Source organism: Peromyscus maniculatus, chromosome 4, assembly GCF_049852395.1.
Source record: "Peromyscus maniculatus bairdii isolate BWxNUB_F1_BW_parent chromosome 4, HU_Pman_BW_mat_3.1, whole genome shotgun sequence".
In the NCBI taxonomy this organism is placed as follows: Eukaryota; Metazoa; Chordata; class Mammalia; order Rodentia; family Cricetidae; genus Peromyscus; species Peromyscus maniculatus.
This window is the reverse complement of record NC_134855.1, coordinates 67761859-67786442: the sequence shown is the minus strand read 5'-3', so window position 1 is coordinate 67786442 and position 24584 is coordinate 67761859. Positions and strand designations below refer to the sequence as shown.

At 45.7% G+C, this 24584-nt stretch overlaps 2 protein-coding genes across 18 annotated transcripts in view; both read right to left on the bottom strand.

Moving 5' to 3' along the window:
• Positions 1-24584, bottom strand: part of Mtch2 (mitochondrial carrier 2) — a 76250-nt gene that overhangs the window by 43389 nt on the left and 8277 nt on the right. The gene's annotated exons all lie outside the window — the stretch shown is intronic.
• Agbl2 (AGBL carboxypeptidase 2) overlaps positions 22711-24584 on the bottom strand; it is a 56227-nt gene continuing 54353 nt past the window's right edge. For all 17 annotated transcript variants that reach the window (XM_076569864.1, XM_076569877.1, XM_076569893.1 and 14 more), the window contains one exon: positions 22711-22956. In XM_076569864.1, coding sequence (XP_076425979.1) covers positions 22843-22956 — 114 coding nt within the window. In that variant the 3' untranslated portion in view covers positions 22711-22842. The remainder of the gene's footprint in view (positions 22957-24584) is intronic.

The following is a 24584-nucleotide window of genomic DNA, read 5'->3' as shown; positions in this document are numbered from 1 at the left end:
TGTTTGTTTTGAGTCATGGTTTCTCTATATAGCTCTGACTGTCCTGGAACTCACAGAGATCAGCTTGCCTCTGCTTCCTGAGTGCTGGGTTTAAAGGTGTGTGTAGAAGTAACCGTCTTATTAAATAAGAAACACAGAGCCAATGTAAAGATAAAAGCCCAAGAGGTCAGAGCTAAGAGCCTTACCCTTCCTGCTTCATCGATCCTCTTCTGCCAAGAGAGAGACCTACTTCCTGTATGTTTGTCTTTATATAGACTTTCTGCTCTGCCTTCTCATTGGTTGTAAACCCAACCACATGACCGCCTCATCACAGCCTGTCTGTACAGACCTCCAGGTCTTCTATGGTTGGCATTGAGATTAAAGGCGTGTGTCTCCAATGCTGGCTGTATCCTTGACCACACAGAGATCTACCTAGCTCTGCCTACCAAGTGCTGGGATTAAAGGCATGCGCCATGAACGCCCAGCTCTGCTATGGCTTACTATTAGCTCTGACCCCCAGGCAACTTGATTTATTAACATACAAATAAAATCACATTTCAGTACAAATAAAATATCACCAGAGGTGTGTGTGCCACCATGCCTGACTCAACAATTCTTCCCTCCCTTCCTCCCTCCCTTCTTCCTTCCTTCCTTCTTCCTTCCTCTTTCTTCCATGGTAGTGGGAACTAAATTCAAGGCTTAGCTCTTAAACAATTTTTAAATTGCATTTATTTATTTATTTATTTATTTATTTATTTATTTATTTACTTATTTATTTCTGTGGGAGGGCATAGAGAACAACTTTTAGGAGTTATTCTTTCCTACTACTTGGGTCATGGGGATAGAGCTTGGTTGTCAGATTTTTTTTTTTTAATTTATTTATTTATTATGTATACAGTGTTCTGTCTGCACATATCCCTGCAGGCCAGAAAAGGGCACCAGATCTCATTACAGATGGTTGTGAGCCACCATGTGGCTGTTGGGAACTGAACTCAGGACCTTTGGAAGAACAACCTCTGAGCCATCTCTCCAGCCCCACTTGTCAGATTTTGATGTGCTTTTACCCACTGAGCCACTTTGCTGGCACTCAACCAGTTCTTTTAATCAAAAATTCTTATAAAAGCAGTTGTGAATGTAGCTCACTGGTGTACTGCATGCCTGCTAAGTGCAAAGCCCTATGTTCAATTCCTAGTACTGGGGGAAAAAAAATCAGGAAAAATTGCATCTGTGCTGAACATGAGCAGACTTCTTTTGTCATTGTTCCCTGAATAATGCAGGATAACAACTGTTTCCATAGCACTTACTTGCATTACAAATTATCAGTAATTTACACGGCATTTAAAGTGTACAAGAAGGTTATAAGCAAGTACCATACTGTATGACTTGGTCTTTTATTTATTTATCTATTTTTTTTTGAGACAGGGTTTCTCTGTGTAACTATCCTGTGATAGGTGATGTCATTCTGTATGCTGTGAATATGTGTTGCTCTGATTGGTTGATAAATAAAGCTGTTTGGACAGTGGTGAGGCAGAATAAAGTTAGGCGGGACATTCTAACTAGAGAGAAAGAAAGGCAGAGAGCAGAGGATTTGCAAATTGTACTATATAGTTGAGAAATACAGATTAATAATTAGTCTTCTATGATAGTCAAACTTACAGTCATGTTAAATTTCCTAGGTATACATAGATGTAATTCAGTTAGGTAGGTAATCTTCAAACACTTCAAAGACCTACAGAATCTGGCATTGAAAATGTTTTAAAAACTTAGACTTTTCTGGACAGTGAAACACGTCTACTCCTGGCAGCACTGATTTACTTCAGAGAGGAGGATGGGCATCAAAGACACTCCATGTGGAATTTATCTTCTTCTTGGCAAAGACAACCATTTGGGCAAGAAACTGTTCTTGCCTGGACTGCTGGACAAAAATGTTGTATAAGCTGGACATGCAGGACCCATAAAAAGGTGACTGCTGAACTTTGCAAGGTGAGATGGTCCTTCAGATTCCTGCTTTGCAGAAGAAACTGCCATCTACAGGACACAGAGAAAACTGACTGAGAGACTCTAGGCATATGGGCTGAAGTTGGATGCCCCAATGTGGTAGAGGAACTTTGGATGACTGTCCAGGCAGACAGCTATCTCTGTCATTCTAAATTTTTGGAAGTTGCTTATAATGCTCTTCCTGTTTACTTAGATAATATTATATCCTTTTGAGGTCTTTGATGTAGTTGAAGATGAGATAGTCATAATTATGGTTTTCCTTGCTATGACAAGAGATAAGGTAGATATGAAAACTTAGACTCATAAATATAGGATAGATTGGATACCTTTTATAATTTTTGCCAAATGCAAATAGACTAGATATTGTAACTATAATTCTAATTTTACTATGTTAAAGTTAAAACCTTCCTTTTGAGCTGGGCGGTGGTGGTGGTGCATGCCTTTAATCCCAGCATTCAGGAGGCAGAGCCAGGCAGATCTCTGTGAGTTCAAGGCCAGCCTGAGCTACAGAGTGAGTTCCAGGAAAGGCACAAAGCTACACAGAAAAACCTTGTCTCAAAAAACAAAACAAAGGATTAAGAACTTAAAAGTCAAAAGGGAGATTCAAGATGGCGGAGACAAGCAGACACAGGTAGGCCTGTGGCAGCGGCCCGCGGAGGTGGACGGGCCCGGCGGCAACGGCCGACAGGGACATTGAGGCCCGGCGGCGGCCCACAGAGGTGGACAGGCTCTGCAGCAGAGATAAGCAGACGGAGGTGGACGGGCCCGGCGGTGGCGGCCAACAGAGACATTGAGGCCCGGCGGCGGCCCACAGAAGTAGACACATGCTAACAGAATGGATATGAAAACAGGACCCATCCATCTGCTGCATACAAGAAACACACCTTAACTTCAGATAGACACTACCTCCGAGTAAAGGGCTGGGAAAAGGCTTTCCAAGCAAATGGACCTAAGAAACAAGCTGGTGTAGCTATCCTAATATCTAGAGAAAAAGGATGTTTCAAAAGAGAACAAGTCTTGTGGCAATGCCTCAGTGGTCCAGGTAACTACCAGAACTCGGAAATCCGCGACGGAGACTAAGGCAGCAGAGATCTAGAGTGGAGTGCTGAGTTCTGGCAAACAGCTGCATCTTTCTTCCAGTGGGTGCCTGAACAGGGCTGATGTGAATTGTGTACAGTCCAGATTTTGAGAATTGTGCTCTCTCAGGGATCTCCACGGACTAGTGGGTGTCCTCCCTCACTGCCCCTGTGGGCCAGTCTCTGTGCGGGAGAGGCCTCTCGTGACTTTATCTCTGGTGTTCCTCTGCGGACACCTGTGTGAGAGACTGTATGCTCCAGAACCAGCTCTCGTGTCCTTTGGCCAATGCTGGAGTGTGAAATAGTCCAACGTGGGAAACAAAAGATGATCCCAATCGGGAATCGTGACTTTTTTTTTTTTTTTTTGATGATGGTCATGTTCTGTTTTGAAATAGCCTCTGTGTATTTCATTTGTTTTCTTTTACCTGGCGATCTCTGAGCAGGCTCCAGATTTTGACAGTTGATGAAGGATGCGACAGGCATTAATGTGTGGGTGAAAAGCTTGGTGAAATTCTGAGTGAAGTTTTGGTTAAAGTTGGTTGAACTTGGGATTGACTGGGAGGCCAAAGATTTAAGGAGCGGAAGATTCTCTCAAGACACAGGTTGTGTGATAATGGTGTGTTTTGTGTGTGTGAATGAGAATTTGTGAATGTTGAATTCTGGGCTTCGACAATCATTGTCAGTGCAGATCAAGCTGCAAGTATTTGTGTTTTGGAACTTAAATTATAAAGCTAGTTACGTCTTTCTGACAGCTAGTTTTGGTGTTTGTGAGCACATTTTACCTACATTACCTTTTTAGGATGTTGAGAAAGATGCATCACGGGCACAGACTAGAGACTGGGGGCTGGATGGTTTTGAGGAAGAGGTCTTGGTGGACTCTTTCGTGGAGCAAAGGGAAGCAATGCCTTCTGGGAAATGAGCTGAGTTTTAATCTAGTCTTTAAGATTAGAAGTCAAAAACAAAAATATTAAGGAAAGGAAAACCTAATTGATCTTTGAAGTATTGTTATGTGGAATTGAGTGGGACTTTTGAGGCCTTTCTTCCAGAAAACAAGGACTTGGTTGTCAGGCCTATGTTAGGCCTAGGCCTTGGTGCCATGTAGTTGTACTTGAATCATTTCAATGGAAAGTGTCTTGGTGATTGGAACTTCTAGTGCGGTTTGGAGTTCTTCCATTTGAAAAATGTGATATTTGCATGGGATTGTTTGAATCTTGTTTTCTAGTCCCTCCCCATTACCACCCTCATAGTCTGAAGGTAGATTTTTCTCTTGATAAAGGAACAAAAAAAGTGAACATCTTGTTTTAAATAGGTATCTAGTAACTAGTGGTAAACTTGAAATGGTAGAATTCTTTAAAGCCTAATTCTAGGTAGCCTTAAGAAAATGTATCTTAATTATTTTTGAACCTGTATTCACCTTGTTTTTTTCAAATATCTTAAGTTATATTTTCTTTTTCAGAGCTGCTTCTTATTTGGGGCTACTTTTTTTTTTTAATTGAGGCGTAATTCATAAAAGGGTATATTGTTTTGATGAGATTTTTTACAACTGTGGCTGGATGTCTTTCTTTAGTCTTCCAAGAAGGGCCATTTTACTTTTTTAGAGTTACTTTTTAAAGCCATGAGGTCAACAACTTGGACTACTATGCATGTAAGTGCTAATGCAAATTAAAACCCAAGTTGACCTCCAGCAGCAGTTCATTCTATGTTGACAGTGAGAGAACACTTTGCCTGTTAGGATACTGTTACTCGTGGACTGAAATGCTGAAGAAACCCCTCCCCCTATTTTGTTTTTTGCAAAAATCAAGGTATATTCTAGGGTTTCCTGGTTGACCTCAACAGATAAACTGAGATGATAGTCTTAGTTCAGAAATGATCTGAATGTAGATTTACAGTCCACGTATACAGCTGGCTAAGTGAGATCGCTTTCACAGTTCTGCATGTATCCCATCGGCTCCCCATTAGTCACTGAACTCTTAAAACTGGTATTGTAACATTATCACAATGTTTTGCGCCAATTTTATAAACTTTACAGTGCAATATGTGTTCCTTTTCTGAGGCAAACCAACGGTATATTTCTCAAGGTTCTGCTGCTAACAGCAGCGTTGATGGAGGATTTTTTATACATTTGTAATAGATAGAAATAAACCAGAAAAAAAGAAGAAAATAAAAGTGGTGGAGGAAAAGGTGAACACTGCAAGAATACTCAAAAGGGCTGAGAGTTGCAAACACCAAGAATGGCTTTGCATAGTAAATGGAATAGAACAGCTCTGAACTATAGCTTACTTTTCTTGGTTTGGTCTGACAGAATGATTGAATACTTTTGTACAAAAATCAGAGCCTTAAAAACAAGGATTTGGTGAGATTGTAAAATGGTGTGCCACTTTGGCAAAACAGTTTGGTGGTTGGTCAAAATGCAAAACATTATTACTCTGTTACTTAACAATTCTACCCTTAGGAATATATCCTCAAACTACTGAAAATGTGCACCTATGAAACATGCACATGAAAGTTTACAGCAGTGTGTTGCTAATAGTAAAAAAGTTAAAACAAAAACAAAAAAAAAGTGGTTACAATTGCAAATACAATGTTCATTAAAAAATAAGATGGAATGTAATCACCATACATTATATGTGTGTATGAAATTGAAGACAGAGATGTTCTAAAATAGAAAGTGGTAATGGAGTCATGGGCCTATGAGGATGCTAGACTAAAGTCTATTAAATTGTGCAAACAGCCAAACAAAACAAAACAAAACAAAACAAAAAACCAAAACAACAACAACAAAACCCTTCCTTTTGAATAGAAAGAAAAGGGGAAATGATGGGTGATATCATTCTGTATGCTGTGAATATGTGTTGATCTGATTGGTTGATAAATAAAGCTGTTTGGCCAATGGTGAGGCAGAATAAGGTTAGGTGGGACATTCTAACTAGAGAGAGAGAAAGGCAGAGAGCAGAGGAGACGCTACCAGCCACCACCATGAGAAGCAAGATGTAAAGATAACTGGTAAGCCACGAGCCATGTGGCAAAGCATAGGTTTATAGAAATGGATTAATTTAAGATATAAGAGTTAGTTAACAAGAAGCCTGCCATGGCCATAGCTTAAAAATAATATGAGTGTGTGTTCACTTGGGTTTGAGTGGTTGTGGGACCGTGGGGCCTTGAGAGCCAGGCAGGACCAGGAAAACTTTCAGCTATAGTCCTGGCTGTCTTGGAACTCACTTTGTAGACCAGGCTGGCCTGGAACTCACAGAGATCCACCTCCTTCTGCCTCCCAAGTGCTGGGATTAAAGGTGTGCGCCACCACTGCCCAGCGACTTGTTTTTTGTTTGTTTGGTTTGGTTTTGCGAGACAGAGTTTTTCTATGTAGTTTTATAGGCTGTCCTGAAACTCACTCTGTAGACCAGGTTGGCCTTGAACTCACAGAGATCTGCCTGGCTCTGCCTCCCAAGTGCTGGGATTAAAGGCATGCGCCACCACTGCTTGGCTTTTTTTCCCCCCTTGATTTGGTCTTTTTAAAAGTGTGTATGTATGAGACCCACAGAAGGTGTCAGATCCTCTGGAACTGGAGAGAGACATTTTTGAGCTGTCTGATGTAAGTGTTAGAAATTAACAAGTGTTCTTACTGTGACATCTCTCCAGCACTTTATTTGGTTACATGTGTTTATTTTTTGTTTTGTATGCTGGGGATTGATGCGGGTCAAGCTACGTTCTAAACACTTGCTCTGTCTGAGCTATACAGCAGCCTATAACATTGTGTGTGTGTAGAGTGCATTTATTTGTGTGTGCCCTTACATATGTGTGCAGGTGCACATGCAAATGCATGTGTAGGCCAGAGGTCAACACTGAAAAAGTCCTCAGTCACTCTCATATATATATATGTGTGTATATATATATATATTATATAACATATAAATTATATATAATATATAATTATTATTCATATGACATATATGTTATATATATATGTATATATATATATATACACACACACACACACACACATATATATGGTTTTTCCAGACAGGGTTTCTCTGTGTTACAGCTCTAGCTGTCCTGGAACTTACTTTGTAGACCAGGCTGGCCTTGAACTCACAGAGATTCACTTGCCTTCCTCCCCAGTCCTGGGATTAAAGGCATGTGCCACCACCACCCAGCTTTTCCGTTTTATATTTTTGAGATGGGTTCCCTCACAGAACCCGGAACATGTGGTGATATTGTGTTCCCCAAAATATTGCGCACCCTAATAAACTTATTTGGGGTCAGAGACAGAACAGCCACAATATTAAACATAGAGGTTAGGCAGTGGTAGCATTCCATAGGCAGACATCCCTCTGGATCTCTGTGAGTTCAAGGCCACATTGGAAACAGCCAGGCATGATGACTCACACCTTAAATCCAGGGAGTGATGACAGAAAGCAGAAAGATATATAAGGCGTGAGGACCAGGAACTAGAAGCATTTGGCTGGTTAAGCTTTTGAGCAACAGTTCAGCTGAGATCCATTTGGATGAGGACTCGGAGGCTTCCAGTCTGAGGAAACAGGATCAGCTGAGGAACTGGCGAGGTAAAGTTGGCTGTGGCTTGTTCTGCTTCTCTGATCATTCAGCCCAATACCTGGCTCCAGGTTTGTTTTTATTAGTAAGTACCTTTAAGATTCATGCTACAGGAGCACCTTTATTCAGGTAGCCTGGCTGGCTGGTGAGCTGCCTATCTCTGGATCCCTCAGCACATGGGGGTTACAGACGTGCACCACTGCATCTGGTTTTCACACGAGCACTGAGCATCTGAACTGGGTGCTCATGCTTTCGGGACAGGCATTTCACTGACTGAGCCACCTCCGCTGCCCCACCCACCATGACCCTTTATATGAGGACTTGAGCACATTAAGATTTCTGGCATTCACGGGTTACTATAATCAATCACCCACAGGTATTGAAAGATGAATGCAGAGAGATCAGGTCACTGATACTTGCAATCCCAATCTGTTCTCCAAGTGCGTTTTCCCCCCCCCCCCTCCATTTTTTTGACTTCCAGAGTAAAATCTCTGGTCCTAACATCAACTCATCTATTCATTTGTTCAATCATACAATAATCATCTAGTCATATAATTTGACAAATTAAAATAGTTTCTTTTTTGATTTTGTTTTTTTGAGACGGGGTTTCTTTGCGTAACCCTGGCTGTCCTGGCACTGCTCACTCTGCAGACCAGGCTGCCCTCGAACTGGGAGATCCGCCTGCCGACATGGAACTCAAGCACACTTACCAAAGCAAATTTAGAATTTGTCTGCATCTTCCTCCTCCCTCCGGTTTCCGAGCCATCACCGCCCAGCAGAGCTGTTTGCGGAGGAAGGCAGTGGGACTTAGGGAGTAGGGGCGTGAAGCAGATGGGAAGATGGGAAAGCGGAGGGTGCTGAGGTGCCTGAAGCCAGCGGCTCGCGAGGCCTTCATGGTGGTCCTAACCTCCCCGCCCAGGCATGTTTTCCTGCAGCCATCGTGGCAAGCTGGGATAGGGTAGAGGAGACAGATGGCTGGGATGGCTGGTTGAGCCAAAGTCGGGGAAGTACCAGATGGAGTTGGTGGAAAGACAGAGGGTGAGGACACTGGAGTGCTGGCTAGAGGGTGGATGACGTCGAGGCCCACGGGGTCCAGGCTGAAGGATGGATGTGAGGCCAAGAGGCTGCGAGGAGAGTGAACGGAGCTTGGGAGTGGTTTCCTGAAGTGACTTCTGGTTGATGAACACAATGTTCGAGGAATCGTCAGCTCAGGGTGTTTATGAAGTGAGAGAGTTTATGCCAAAATTGGTTGTGGGGGGGGTTCTGTACTTGGAGCAACCAAAGAGACCTTGTTAGGCCAAGAACTAAGAGGATTGAGCCAGAGAAACCCTTGTTGGCTGGGATGAAGAGGGACACTGTCTATACAGCACACTAGTGTGGCATGAGACTGACAGCGAAGAGCAGTGTTCGAATGAGCAAGATTTCACAGAGACAAGGGGACCTGCAGGAGTGTTTCTCCTGCAGTAACTTCACTTTAAAGACTTATTTTTAATCCCAGCACTCAGGAGGCAGAGCCAGGCGGATGTCTGTGAGTTCCAGGCCAGCCTGGGCTACGGAGCGAGATCTAGGAAAGATGCAAAGCTACACAGAGATACCCTGTCCCGAAAAACTAAAAAAAAAAAAAAGAAAAAAAAGACTTATTTTTTATTTGTGTGTGTGTGTGTCTGCATGCATGTATGTGCACATGTGTGCAGATCCCAAGGAGCTGAAGTTACAGGCAGTTGTGAGGCACCATGTGGGTGCTGGGAATTGAACCCAGGTCCTCTGGAAGAGCAGGCAGTGCTCTTAACCACTGAGCCATCTCTCCAGCCCTTGTAGTAACTTCACTTTAAATCTCAGGAGGTCAGCCTAGCACAGTGGCACAGGCCTGCGATCCCAGAAATCAATAGATGGAGTCAGGAGGATCAGGAGCTCAAGGTCATCTTCCGATGCATAGTGAGTAACAGGTTTTCTGTAACATGATAATAATAGGTTTCTCTGCTGACACAGTAAGCCAGATCAAGTCAAATTAAGAAAGTAAAAGAACAGGTTTATTTGAGCAAAGCGACTCCCGGGTGAGTTCCCCAGCCTCAGAGAGCAAGGCAGGAGAAGTCACGCACCCAAACTAAACTATATACCCTGTAGGCGAGGGGTGATGATGTGTCTGCCACAAGCTGGGTTTGTGCCCAAGTAAAAGGCTTTTAAGCAGGGACCTGGGCTGTTTGGCAACTTCAGGGGAGGAGCTGCCACAGCCACCAAGAATTCGGAACTGGCTCTTTGGTGCCTTTTCTTTGTTGGAGATTCCCTGAGAGGGTGGGGTTTGGAGAGAGAGAGAGAGACCCTGCAGGAGTGAGCTGGAGGTTCCAAACAAACAGTGAGTTCAAGGCCAGCCTAGACTACATGAAAATAAATAAATAAATAAATAAATAAATAAATAAATAAATAAATAAATAAATAAATAAAAAACCTAAACCCAAAAGGGGGTTGGAGCTATAACTTAGTTGATGTGGTGATTTGAATGAGAATGGTCCCATAGGGTCATATAGTTGAATGTCTGCTTCCCAGTTGGTAGACTGTTGATGAAGGGTTAGGAGGATTGCCTTTGTTGGAGGAGGTATGTCACTGGGGGGTGGGCTCGGAGCTTTCAAAACCCTACAACCAGGACCAGACTCAATCTTTCTGCTGAATGCTTGTGGATAAGATGTAAGTTCTCAGCTACTGCTCCAGTGTCCTGCCTGCCTGCCTGCCACCATGCTTCCTGCCATAATGGTCCTAGAATAACCCTCTGAGACTGTAAGCAAGCTCCCAATTAAATTCTTTCTTTTATAAGCTGCCTCGATCATGGAGTCTCTTAATAGCATTAGAACAGTAACTAAAACAGTTGAATAGGCCTTTGTTTAGTCTCTAAAACATGTATGAGGCCTAGGTTCAGTCTCTAGCATCATTTAAACTGGGCATGGTGTGCATACGTATTATCCCAGCAGAGGAGGCAGGAGGGTCAGAAGTTCAAGGCTGGCCAGGAGAGATGGCTTAGCAGTTGAGTGCTTGCTTTGAAATCATAAGGACCAGAGATCAGATCTCAGGACCCACAAAAAATCAGGTGTGCTGTACACATCTGTAATTCTAGACCTGAGGAGGGCAGAGACATGATGGGGCTTGGTGGCATGGCTTCTAGTCTAGCAGAGAAAATGTGAGCCCCACATTTAAGAAGAAACCCCACCTCAAAAGACCAGACAGATGCTGGTCGTGGTGATGTACAACTTTAATCATAGCCCTTGGGAGGCAGAGGCTAGTGGTCTCTGTGAGTTCAAGGCCATCCTGGTCTATGTATTGAGTTCCAGGACAGATAGGTCTATATAGTGAGACCCTGTCTCAAAAAATAAAAAAAGTGAAAAAGGTGGATTGGCTGGAGAGGTGGCTCGACAGCTAAACTTGCTGCTTTTGCAGAGATCTGGGTTCATTTGTCACCACCCCACATAATGGCTCACTACCATCTAGAACTCCAGTGTCAGGAGATCTGACACCCTCTTCTGGATGGCTCAGGCACTGTATGCATGGGTACAGATACATGCAGGCAAAACAGTCACTCACGTCAAATAAATAAATCTTAAAAAAAGAATAGATAGAGAGCTATAGAAGACACCTAATGCCCTCTTCATGGCTTTAAGCGACCATAGTCACCCCACCACGTATGCAAGAAATGGAATAAAAACTCAGTAAGCAAAGGTCCAGAGCAATCATGCAGCTCTTCTCTTTGCTCCCCATTCCAGCCTGGAGGGCTTCCAATCCTGGAATTCTGAATTCCAAGCTGGTGATGCTTTAACCACACTGCAATATTCTGAAGCCAGCAAGATCTCTGACTGGCTTGTGTATGCTCATTTGTGTTTGCTACCTAAGCACAGTGCCGGAAACAGTGGTTATAGACCATTGCATCGATCACAATTCTAAAGTCAGTCACGACTCCACACATTCCTTGAATAGATGAAATTAGTGGGAATAGCCCATCTTGGGTAGACACGTGTGGTGGTTTGAATAAGAATGGCCCCTATAGGCTCATATAGTTGAATACTAGGGAGTGGCATTAGGAGGTGTGGTCTTGTAGTAGTAGATGTGGCCTTGTTGGAGGAATATATATTGTATATACTTATTGGATAGTTTTTCTTGTATTAGTTTTAAGCTTTCTTTAATTTTAGACAAAAAGAGAGGAAATGTGGTGGTATTGTGTTCCCCAAAATATTGTGTACCTTAATAAACTTATTATTAAGTTTATTAAGCCACTGGCGGTTGGCTTTGGGGTTTCAGAAGCTCAGGTCAGGCACAGAGACTTTTTTTTTTGTTGTGTTTTGTTTTTTGTTTTGCAAGACAGGGTTTCTCTGTGTAGCTTTGCGCCTTTCCTGGAACTCGCTTTGTAGATCAGGCTGGCCTCGAACTCAGAGATCTGCCTGGCTCTGCTGGGATTAAAGGCATGCACCACCACTGCCCGGCTTTTTTTTTTTTTTTTTTTTTTTAAGATTTATTTATTATGTATACAATGTTCTGTCTGCATGCCAGAAGAGGGCACCAGATCTCATTATAGATGGTTGTGAGCTACCATGTGGTTGCTGGGAATTGAACTCAGGACCTCTAGAAGAACAGTCAGTGCTCTTAACCTCTGAGCCATCTCTCCAGCCCTGGCCCAGAGGCTTTTGCTCTCTACCTGCTGCCTACGGATCCAGATGTAGAACTCTCAGCTACTCTTCAGCATCATGCCTGCCGGCATGCTGCCATGCTTCCCACCATGATGACAAAGGACTAAACCTCTGAACTGCAAGCCATCCCCAATTAAATGTTTTCCTTTGTAAGAGCTACTGTGCTCATGGTGTCTCTTCACAGCAAGAGAACACTAAGATAACCTGTCAAAAGGGAACTGGGATTTTCAGGGAGTGTCACAGGTTCAACATCCTGAAATGCTCAGGACCAGAAGCATTTTCCATTGTGTACATTTTAGGATCTAAGAATTTTTGCACGCATAATGAAATGTCTTGGGGAGAAACTCAAGTCTAAACATGAAATTCACTGTCTCATATATACTTTGTACACATAGCCAGAAGGTAATTTGTCACATAATTTTCATCATAAAAATTGGTTTTGGGGAATTGGAGAGATGGCTTAGTGGTTAAGAGCATTGTCTGCTCTTCCAGAGGACCCAGGTTTGGTTCCCAGTAACCACAAGGTGACTGACAACCATGTGTAACTCTAGCTCCAGGGCATCTCTGGGCTGCTGTGGGCACCTGCATGCCTAGGCATGTTTTTTTAAAACATGTTTTCTGGTGACCATCCTCAGACCCTCATGCTCTAGTAACTGAGCTATCTCTGAGCCCTTTTTCTGAACTCTTAGGTGATCTTTTACATTTACCAACACTCCCAATCCCACCCGTCTCTTTATGACAAGGTCTTGCTATGTAGCCAAGGCTGGCCTGGAACTCCGTATGTAGCTCAGGTTGGCCCCTAGTTCATGGTTCTCTTACATCCATCTCCTAATCCAGGATTACAGGCATGTAACACCACATTTGGGTTGTCAATCTTCTTGTGCCCTTCACTAAATTGTCACTAGCCTGGATGTGGCGGTGTACCAGGCTTTGCCTCTGTAGATTTGCCAGTCAGCATACACATGAAAACAATGCCTTTCTGAACCCGATCTCACAGGAAAGTCTGCTTTGTATAGATCCCATGACAAGTGCATAGAGCTAGGTAGAACCCACTTACCATGGAAAGTAGACTCCAGGCTTTTGCGTGCTTGCTGGGGCAGCCCCAGGGTGAAGAAAAGACTCTAAAGGTGTTGGATCACGGTAAGTACTAATAGAGATGCGCTTGCCTCTGCGGGAATACTCCACTAAGAAATGGGCAGAAATGCCACTGGTTGAATTTAGTACAATTAAACTGAGCCTACATACTTTTTAAATTAGTTTTTTGTTTGTTTTGTTTTTTCAGACAGGGTTTCTCTGTGTAGTCCTGGCTGTCCTGGAACTCACTCTGTGGACCAGACTGGCCTAGAACTTGGAGATCTACCGACCTCTGCCTTCCAAATGCTGGGATTAAAGACCTGGCCTTAAATTATTATTTTTTTAAATCAGATCTCTTGCAGCCTAGGAGGTCTTGAACTCACTATGTGGCTAAGGCTGGACTTCAGCTCTTGATGCTCCTGTCTCCACATTCCAAGTACTAGAATGGATTACAGGCGTTCACTACCGTACTCAGCCATCTTCAGACTTTAAAGGACAGGGTAGGTTTGGTACTTTAAAAGGGAGGAAGGTGCCAAGTCTCTGACCTGGAAACAACTCTGCTATTCTAGACAATGAAGCCAGAATTAGTGTGAGAACAGCTTGGGAAGCCTGAAGCTAGCGTTTCTATTTCTGCTGAAAAGAGCATTTTGTGTGGCATTTTTTGTGTGGCATTTTCCCACCGCGTCGCATGTGTTGGAAGGCTGGTTCCAGTGTGGCAGTGTTGGTGGTATTTGGAGGTGTGACTTTGGCAGGTGATTGGGTCAGGAGGGTGGGTGGATTTGTAGATGAGTGAGTTAATTAGCGAGGGAGTGGCTTTGGAAGAAGACCAAGCTCTCCCTCACCCCTCTCCTGTACCATGATGTAAGGGTTTCTATTGCTCGGGACTCAGCGCTGCCCCAGCAAGGAGCTCCTCATTACACATGGTTGCTTTATCTTGCAACTCTGTAGACTCCCGAATCATGAGAAATGCATTTCTGCTAAGCATGGTGCTTAAGTCTGTAATCCCAGAACTCCCAAGGCGGAGGCACAAGAACCAGAAGTTCAAGGTTATTGTTGCTACACAGTGAATTCAAGGCCTGCCAAAACGAAACTGCATAAGACCCTAACACCCATGCCTTCAAAATGATCTCCTTTATCTGTCAACTACCCCATCTCCTGCACTCAGCTACAGCGTCAGAAAAATGGACTAGGATGGCTTTGACAGAGTTTTGTGGCAACATAACCACAGCTAGTGATCATAAAAGTTTCTGAGTTGTCAGCTGTCTGGTAGCTCTTCAAAACTCTTGCTCACATACCCCCAGACAGGGTTTTGATATGTAGTCCAGACAGGCCTTGAATTTGTGATCCTCCTGTCTCAGCTTCTAGAATGCTGGGACTCCAGGCATGCACCGTGCTCAGCTCAAATTACTGCATTTTCAATGCTGTACTGGTTAGTTTTTTGTCAGCTTGACACAAGTTAGAGTCCCATGGGAAGATGGAACTGGGGCTGAGAAGATGCTTCCCTAAGACTGGGTGACAGGCAGGTCACTAGTGATTGACGCGGGAGGTCCCAGCCCACTGTGGGTGGTGCCGTTCAGGCTGAGCCAACCACAGAGAACAAGCCAGCAGCAGCATGGCCTCCATATCAGTTCCTGCGTCCAGCTTTCTGCTTCTGCTCCTGCCCTGACTCCCTCCATGATTGGGATTTATAAATCAAATAAACTCTTGCCTACCCAGGTTGCTTTTGGTCATGGTATTTATCACAGCAAGAATAACAAATTCAGACAAATGCCAAATGGAGGGGGGGAAAATCGCCTGGAATTTTTGTTCCCAAATGGCTTCTGTATCTCTGCTGAGCGTCTATTCTCCCAGCAGAATTACTGTCCAGCACAAGCCTGAGGATTGCTGCTTCCAGTCACTGTCTTACATGTTTGCATTTGTTATTACATTTTCAAGAGCTGTGGTCAGGCCAGATAGAGTGGGCCATGCTTGTTATCCCAATACCTGGGAGGCGGAGAAGGAAGGAGGATCAGGAGTCAAATGTCACCCTCAGCTACATAGTACAGTTGAATATAGTCTGAGCTGCATGAGATTGTCTCAAAAAAAAAAAAAAAAAAGTGAAGGCAAATGAAAGCTGTGACTGTAAAGGGGCCCCAAAATAGTTTGACCACACAGCAGCCATGACAGGCTTAGGGACCTAGAAATGGCTTCTGAGACAGGCTTACTGGCAGGCAGCACCCAGATCCAGGAAAGCCTCAAGCTGATACTACCCAGGGATCCACCCAGGGGTGAGGAAGTACCTGACACCCCAAACATTCCAACCATTAGATAAGGTGATCAGATGTCCTTGAGTCTAGCACACACCTATTTTTGTTTTACAGATACCCCTAGACAATTGTCAGCCAACCAGGGCCCTGGACCCTGGGAATCCCCTCACCCCAACCTCTGCTATGATAAAAATCCCACCCTGCCTGGGCTCAGAGCTCTCTGCTCTCACCACTGTGTTGGACAGACAGAGAGACGGAGCCCCGGACCTTGAAATAAAAGCTCTTTGCTTTTTCATACAGGATTTGGTCTCCATGGTGGTCTTTTGGGGGTGCCCACGATCTGGGCATAACATTTGGGGGCTCATCCTGGATCCCCCAAGCCCACTGGGACCACTGCCCCGTAGAGCCTCCTGAAGAGTCGGCCAGTACGTGTGTCTGTGCTTACTCTTGTTTTTTCTGTGTTCATGTGTTGACTTGTGTTTGCTTTTGTTTGGATATCCTTTTGTAGGTAGGCTTTTGGGATATCCATTTGTAAGCGGGCCTTTTGGCCATTTGGATATCCTTTTGTAAGTAAGCCAAGACTTGTAAGTGCCTACTGTTGGTACCACAGGCCGGGGAACTGATGTTCCCTTTGGTTGAAATTTGGATTTGACTTAGAAGCCGGCAGCAGCATCTCAGTTCTGTTTATGTTGTTTGTAGTCCTGTGCCATGTGTGTACTTGTGTGCTGAAATTCTGTTTGTTCTCTTTGTGACTTAGGACCTGACTTACAAGACTGACATAATGAGACAGACTAAGAGTACTCCTGCTCCTCTAACCTTGATTCTGGACCACTTTCAGGACTTCAGAAATAGGGCAAAGAGAGAAGGACTGGAAACTATTAAAAAGGGTAAACTGACCATCTTTTGTGAGACTGAATGGCCAACATTTGGAACCCGGTGGCCAATAGAGGGAACCTTTGACTCATTTCTAGGACAAAAGACTGGAACTTTGGCAAACCCAGACACCCAGACTGGATTCCTTAAATAGTCCCTTGGGTGGACCTGGTAGCATAACCTCCTCCTTGGTTAAAACCCTTTGTCTCCACAGGATTGATGAACAAGACCGTCCTCGACTTACAGGAAGACAAAGGGTGAGAGGACCCTAAACCCTCTGCCCCTGTCTTGCAAGGGGGTACAGAGGAGGAACTCCTTTTTTCACCTCCCCTTACCGAATGCCTCCCTCAACTGATCAGGTGGACAGGGGAGCCCAGGGGGTGCAGGAAATTTGGGAAGCCCACCTTTCACCAGAGGGCAAGCCCAGCAAGAACTGCTCTAGGCAGCTGACTCTGTCGCTCTCCCTCTGAGAACAGTTGGTCTACCGCCAGGTTCTAATTGGGGTCCTTGTGCGGCCGCTTTTGGCCCACCAATTTGGCCAAAATCAGTAGTATACAACAGGAAAAGACAGAGTCTCCATTGGCCCTCTTAGAACAGATTATGGAGGCCTTTAGGGCATACTCTCCTATGGATCCTGAGGCCCAGGAGAATAGATCAGCAGTGGTCATGGCCTTTGTTAATCAGGCCACGCCTGACATTAGACACAAGTTACAAAAGATAGATGGGCTTGCAGAAAAGAGCATCCAGGAGCTGTTAGCTGTAGCTCAGAAAGTGTAAACAACCGAGAAACCCTGGAAGAAAAACAGATGAGGGTCATGGCAGCAGAGAATGCAAAGCAGACTCAAAATATGGCAAGAATCCTCCTAGCAGCCATTGCAGGAGATCCAGATGAGAAGGAGCGCCAACTGAGACACCTAGCCAGAGGCCAAGGTAAGGACCCCGGCCCAAGGGAGTTCCTGGGGCTGAGGAAAGACCAATGTGCTTACTGCAAGGAAATGGGACATTGGGTAAAGAATGCCCTAAAAATCCCAGGTGCACGGATTATGACCCAGTGCGAGATTCCCACTGTGTGTGCTGGTTGCAGAATCAGGCGATTTCAGCGACTAGGGGAGACGGGGTTTGGACCCCCTCCCCGAGCCCAGGGTAACACTCAGAGTGGAGGGGAAACTTACGGATTTTGTAGTAGAGTAGATACTGGAGCTCAACATTTGGTCTCAATCAAACCCCAAGGAAACCTTTCTCAGAAAAAGTCTTGGGTGCAGGGAGCCACAGGTATGAGCCAATATTCATGGACTACCCAAAGAACAGTGGATATCGGAACGGGCCGGGTATCCCACTCATTCCTGGTCATACCTAACTGCCCCTACCCCTTATTAGGAAGAGGCTTACTTTCTAAAGTTGGGGCTCAGACTACTTTTAATAAGAATGGAGTCTCAATTACAAATCAGGAGGGAGAGCCGATCCAAATCCTCACCCTCCAGCTTGAGGGTGAGTATAGATCACACCCAGAGTTGCCACCTGCCCCTCAGGACATGACTACATGGCCAGCCCAGTATCCAGAGGTCTTCGCAGAGACTGGGGCAATGGGCTTGGCAAAACATTGAGCCCCAATACTAACTGAGCATAAGCCTGATGCCACCCCCCACCCAGGTGCGGCAATACCCCATGTCCTGGGGGGCAAAGGAGGGAATCACCCTCACACGAATCACACAGCCTCATGGAACTGGGAATTTTAATCCCTTGCCGGTCAGCCTGGAATACTCCCCTGCTCCCCGTTAAAAAGCCGAACTCAAATGATTACCGGCCCGTGCAGGATCTTAGGGAGGTCAGTCGCAGGGTTATGGATGTACACCCCACTGTACCGAATCCATACACCCCTTTGAGCTCACTTCCTCCCACGCGGGCCTGGTATACGGTACCGGATCTTAAAGGTGCTTTCTTCAGCCTGCCTTTAGCCCCAAAGAGCCAGCCGTTGTTCGCCTTTGAATGGCACGACCCAAATCTGCCGAGCTCAAGTGACGGATCTAGGATATGTCCTCGAAGGGGGGTCAGGGTTGGCTCTCGGAAGCCCGAAAAGAGACTGTGCTCAAAATACCTGCCCCCACTTCCAGGAGGGAGGTTAGAGAATTCCTGGGGTCAGCCAGCTTCTGCAGTCTCTGGATCCCCAGTTTTGCTGAACTAGCTAAACCACTGTATGAGGCAACAGAAGAGAGCCGGCCCCTTCGGTGGACTGAGGCTGAGGACAAGGCGTTCAACGCGATAGAAAGGGCCCTCCTCTCGGCACCTACGCCGGGACTGGAGACACAACCCATCGCTTTCACCGCTACGGAGATGAAAGAACAGGCATCGCTAAAGGTGTCCTGACTCAAACTCCAGGACCTTGGAATAGGCCAGTGGCCTATGTCTCAGAGAGACTCCACCCCGTGGCGGCAGGGTGGCCCCGCGCCTAAGGATCACTGCAGCCACTGCCCTGTTGGTCAAAGATGCCGACAAGTTGACTTTAGGCCAAGGGCTCCTTATCACCACCCCTCACGCCACTGAAGGAGCGCTCAGACAACTGCCTGACCGATGGCCGAGCCATGCTCGGATGGCTCACTGCCAAAGCCGCCTCCTTAATCCCCCTCGTATCCGGTTTCTCCCGAGTGCGGCCTTAAATCCCGCATCCCTGCTCCCCGACCCGGAGCTGGACGCCCCACTACATGACTGCGGAGGAATCCTGAGCCAGGTACCTGGACTGAGAAGAGACCCACGAGACCAGCCCTTGCCGGATGCTGACCTCACATGGTATACGGATGGGAGCGGCTTTATACGGGATGGCAAAAGGTACGCAGGGGCGGCTGTGGTGTCAGAAAAAGGCCACTGTTTGGGCAATGGCCCTCCCATCTGGGACTTCCGCCCAGAGAGCTGAGCTGATAGCCTCGATTAAGGCGCTGGAGATGGCAAAGGGAAAGAGGCTAAATGTGTACACAGACAGCCGCTGTGCCTTTGCCACGGCGCACGTTCATCAAAAACAAACAGGAGAGTTTAGACTTGCTGGCAGCTTCATGGAAGCCAACCAGCTTGGCCATTATCCATTGTCCTGGGCATCAAAAAAACTGATATCCCAACAGCGAGAGGGAACCAGAGGGCAGATGGGGCAGCGAAGAAAGCCGCCAGACGCTACCAGACCCAGGACCAATGGCCCTCCCTGAGAATCCAGCCTATACCCCTGCTGACCTGCGCATGATACAGTGCTTACCAAGGGCACAGCAGCCCCAAGGGCTAGCGAGCTGGTGGATGACAGGCAGTGGAAGACGCATCATGCCGGAGGAGAGGCTGGCTGAAGCCCTCCTTCGTCACATTCCCCGGTCTACCCACCTCGGCACCCGGAAAACAGAAGATCTGATAAGGCAGTCCCATTTAAAAATCTTTGACCTTCAACACAAGACCAAGCAAATAGCTGAGAAATGCCTGGCCTGCCAACTCACCAATGCAGACAACCAACCCCAAAATCCTGGAACCAGACTTAGGAATCAAACCCGGTTCCCACTGGGAGATAGACTTCACTGAGGTGAAACCTGGCAAATATGGTTACAAGTATCATTTAGTATTTATAGATTCATTTTCTACATGGGTGGAGGCCTTTCCCACGAAGCATGAGACTGCTCACATGGTCGCCAAAAAGCTAATTGAGGACATTATTCTGAGGTATGTTATCCCTACCCTCTTGAGTTCAGACAACGGACCAGCATTCATCTCTCAGGTAACACAGCTCATGGTAAGGGCATGGGAGTGAATTGGAAATTACATTGTGCTTATTGGCCCCAAAGTTCTGGTCAGGTTGAGCACATGAATAGGACCCTAAATGCTGCGGGCCGCAGGAATATTTTAAGAACTCAGCTGGTTATGGCAAAGTCCCTACCTGGAGGAATCAGGGAATTCCTCCAGAGGAAGCCAAATCCCAAGGAGTTTTTGGTGTTACTTGGCTTGTTATATATCAGCTGTATTCTGTTATGAAAATCATGTGTGCCTTCATAGTTTTCCCAATTGACTTTTACCTAAGAAGGGCTAACAGTGTGGACTGATCACTCTCTGGACATACACATTCCAGGTATTTGGAGAACAGCCTTAGGAAAGGCTTTCTCTGGAATCAGATATCTCCCTTGGCTACTTTCAAGGACTAACAGAAATAACAGTCCACGTGCAAGTCTCCTGATTTAAGATAAATTCCACAAGGAGACACCACCTAGATCAGGTGGACGTTAAGTAATAGCTTTACACAATTCAGCTTGGACCCTCCTTTCTTACAGCCTTACCAACTTTATAGACCGATAACTCCTTACCTAACCACTTCTAGGAATATTTAGATAACCCTCTGTGCTGACAGCTATGCTCAGCCAGAACTCCAGTTCAAGCCTCCCTGTAATTATCATTAGCAGCATCCAGCCAGGTCCATCCCCAGATAGAGGAAAGTACTTTATCAGAGATACCTCTGTACTCTCTAAGAACAGACTTAAGCATCCGGGCTACCTGTTTGAGAAGGCCTGGCGGATGTGCCAATTAAGCCTTATTTCCTTCTTTCCCAAACCTTATCTCCAGTTCCAGATCTCCCTTTAAATATCACCAGAGGCATCTAGCTGTACACAGGTTGCCTAGCGACCGAGCACACTTTCCCCCACCCTGTAGAAAAATGGCAGATAGCTTGGACAGATAGGAGCCACAGGAAAAAAGAAGACAGTTTTATTTTCTCCCATTGACCTAGCAACTTATAGATTCTTAACACCTTCTACCAATCACATTTAAGATTATAGTTGAGCACATAAGAGCCCTCTTCTTAGATATTACCTGAATTTAGCCTTTAGTTAATTCATTTCCCCATTGGTCACTTCCCTTTGAGATTGCAAATGATAATTAATGGTTATTGCCTCCCTATGTGATTCTTATCACCCCTCCATTTGACCCTGGGAGCCTGTTTTTGCACTGCTAAGGGAATACTGCTTGTAAGTGTACATATACCAGGACTTTCCAGGACACGAGGAGAGAGAAGAGAAAAGAGAATGGAAGAACTAGATGGGTAAGAACTTGAGAGGAACAAACTGAGATGGAAAAGAAGTAGATTGAAGGGCGAGAAGAGAGTACTAGAGGAACGAGATGGAAGATGAGGAAGAGCCAGATGGGGAAGAACAAGATGAGGTAGAATGAGATGTGGAGAGAGGAGATGGGAGAGGAGATGATATGGGAAGGAACTAGATGAATGAGAACCTAGAAGGGGCAGAACTAGATGAAGGAATTAAGATAGAACTTAGAGGGGATCGCAGACAAGTGTAGAGAGAAATCAGGCTAAAGATGACCTAAATATGAGAGCAGAATATAAGTTTGTAACTGACACAGAATAATAAATTATATGGACTAAGGAGTTTCGCGTACATAGAGTCATTTCTTCTCATCAAAGATTAATTATCAGCTGGTTGTAGATTCTTCGAGGACCCTGGGAGGGGACTATTGAGGGGCTGGACCCCCATAGTCACCGAAACCTAAAAGAGACCCTTACCAAATTAACCATGGAAACTGGCGGTGACTGGGTGGCTCACCTCCCCTTTGCCCTCTATAGAGCTCGTAACTCACCTTATACCGTGGGGCTAATACCTTTGAAATCATGTTTGGGAGGCCCCCTCCTGTCTTGCCCAACTTAAAATCTGAGCTTTTTTTTGCGGAGTTTGATGATGTTAACGTGGCTGCTTCCCTCAAGGCTGTGGCTCTCGTGAAGAAGGACATATGGTCTCACCTGAGGGCCGTTTATGAGACGGCTCTGCCTCCTGTGCCACATAAGTTTCAGCCTGGAGATGGGGTCTACGTGAGGAGACATCTAAGGGAGACCCTCCAGCCGTGCTGGAAGGGGCCATACCTTGTGATCCTGACAACTCCAACAGCCCTGAAGGTGGAAGGCATGGCCACCTGGATCCCTCACGCCCACACCCAGCTGGCAGGTCCAGAGAGAGGGAACCCTACAGAACTTCCACAAGAGAGAGACTCCTCAGGCCGGAAGATTGAGCATCAGGATAACCCTCTCAAGCTCAAACTTCGCCGTCAACCTCCATCGTGAAGAGCCTGTATTTTTGCTGGCACTGCTCATCCTCTGCCACCCCACGCTTCCTGCTGATCCACATCGACCTAAAAGACTCACTTGGGCTGCCACTGACACGTCCTCTGGAGAAATCTTCAAGCAAGAGTCAGCTAGAGCTCCACCTGGGACCTGGTCCCCACCTCTAGAATTTAAGATACAGGATTTATTTCTGTTCAACCAAGATCAGCGCCAGCTGAGAGAAAAAAGTTTTTATGTCTGCCCGGGGCACAAGACGGACAAGTCCTGGCACCAGCAGTGTGGGGAGGAGCCGAATCTTACTTCTGTACCTCTTGGAAATGTGTGAGTACTGGACCTATCTGGTGGACACCACCGATAAGAGACGATTTGATCTCAGGCCGACGAGGTATATATGACAGCAGTTTCGGGTCCTATGGAAATCAAAAATGTAACCCCCTCAGGATAGAATTTACTGATAGGGGAAAACAAATTCAGACAGAGGAATGGACCACTGGCAAGACCTGGGGTATCCAAGTCTAGGATGGCCCTGGACCTTATCTTGGGCTGATCCCAGGGGCCCTCTTCACCATCAGATTAGAGTTCAGACACCCTCCCTCAGTGGCAAAAGGACATAATTCAGCCCTGGTACCTTAGGAGGCTCCTGCTACCAGACCCCCAGGAGGGAACCAGACACCAGTAGTCCATTTGGGAACCACCCCTCAGGGTCAAGAATCTTCATACAGCCAACATTCTTTATGGGACTTGGTTTCTAAAACTTTCCAGGTGATAAATGCCTCTAAATCTGATTTGACTAAAGAATGCTGGCTTTGAGGTGGATCTCTGTGAGTTCGAGGCCACCCTGGGCTACCAAATGAGTTCTGGGAAAGGCACAAAGCTACACAGAGAAACCCTGTCTCGAAAAACCAACCAACCAACCAACCAACCAACCAACCAACCAACCAACCAACCAAAGAGAGAGAGAGAGAGAGAGAGAGAGAGAGAGAGAGAGAGAGAGAGAGAGAGAGAGAGAGAGAGAAAATGCTGGTTTTGTCTAAATGTAACTTTCTATACTGGTATTACAACAGCCAGTGATTACACCTCAGTCTCCCCAGCATCCTGGCCTTGGGGGAAACAGGAAAAGATTTCGTTACAGCAGGTAAAGGGTACAGGAATTTGTGTGGTGCCTCCTGGAAAGCAAGCACCATCAGTTGTATGTAATCAGACTATTGCCATACAAAACAATACTGTTTATTCGGCCTCTGCTGGATGGTGGGCTTGCACTTTGGCACTCACTCCCTGCATCCCTGTATACAGTGTTCTGCCTGCATGTATGACTGCAGGCCAGGAGAGGGCACCAGACCTCATTAAGGATGGTTGTGAGCCACCATGTGGTTGCTGGGAATTGAACTCAGGACCTCTGAAAGAACAGCCAGTGCTCTTAACCTCTGAGCCATCTTTCCAGCCCTGGACAAGGTTTTTGTGTGATCGTCCAATTGTTCCCCAACATAAAATATCTTATAAAGAGACCCAAATAGAATTGGCCTTTCCCCCTATTCCTACCAGGGCAAAACGGGCCATAGGAGCAACAGCTGTCTTACTCTCTTCCCTGGTAGGGCTGGGCATAGCTGGGGCAAATGGGGGTGGGGTGGGGGTGGGGTAGGCACCCCAGCCTTAATTCTCCAGGATAAAAACTACCGGGCCCCACAGTTAACCATCGATTCAGATCCTAAAAACATAGAACAGTCTATACTTAAATTAGAGAACTCGAAGAGGTCTGGACCTCCTCTTCATGCAACAAGGAGGCTTATGTGTTGCTCTAGGGGAAGAATACTGTTTCTATGTCAATCATTCTGGGATAATTAGAGATTCAATGGCCTTGTTAAGAAAACGGATTAATGATAGAGAGCAAAACGTACGCTCGTAAGTTGGATGGTATGAAAATCTGTTCAGTTGGTCCCCTTGGTTAAGCACCCTGGTGTCTGCCTTAGCCGGCCCCTTAATGACTTTGCTCCTTCTGCTTACACTTGGCCCTTGTCTTATTAATAGACTGATTGTCTTC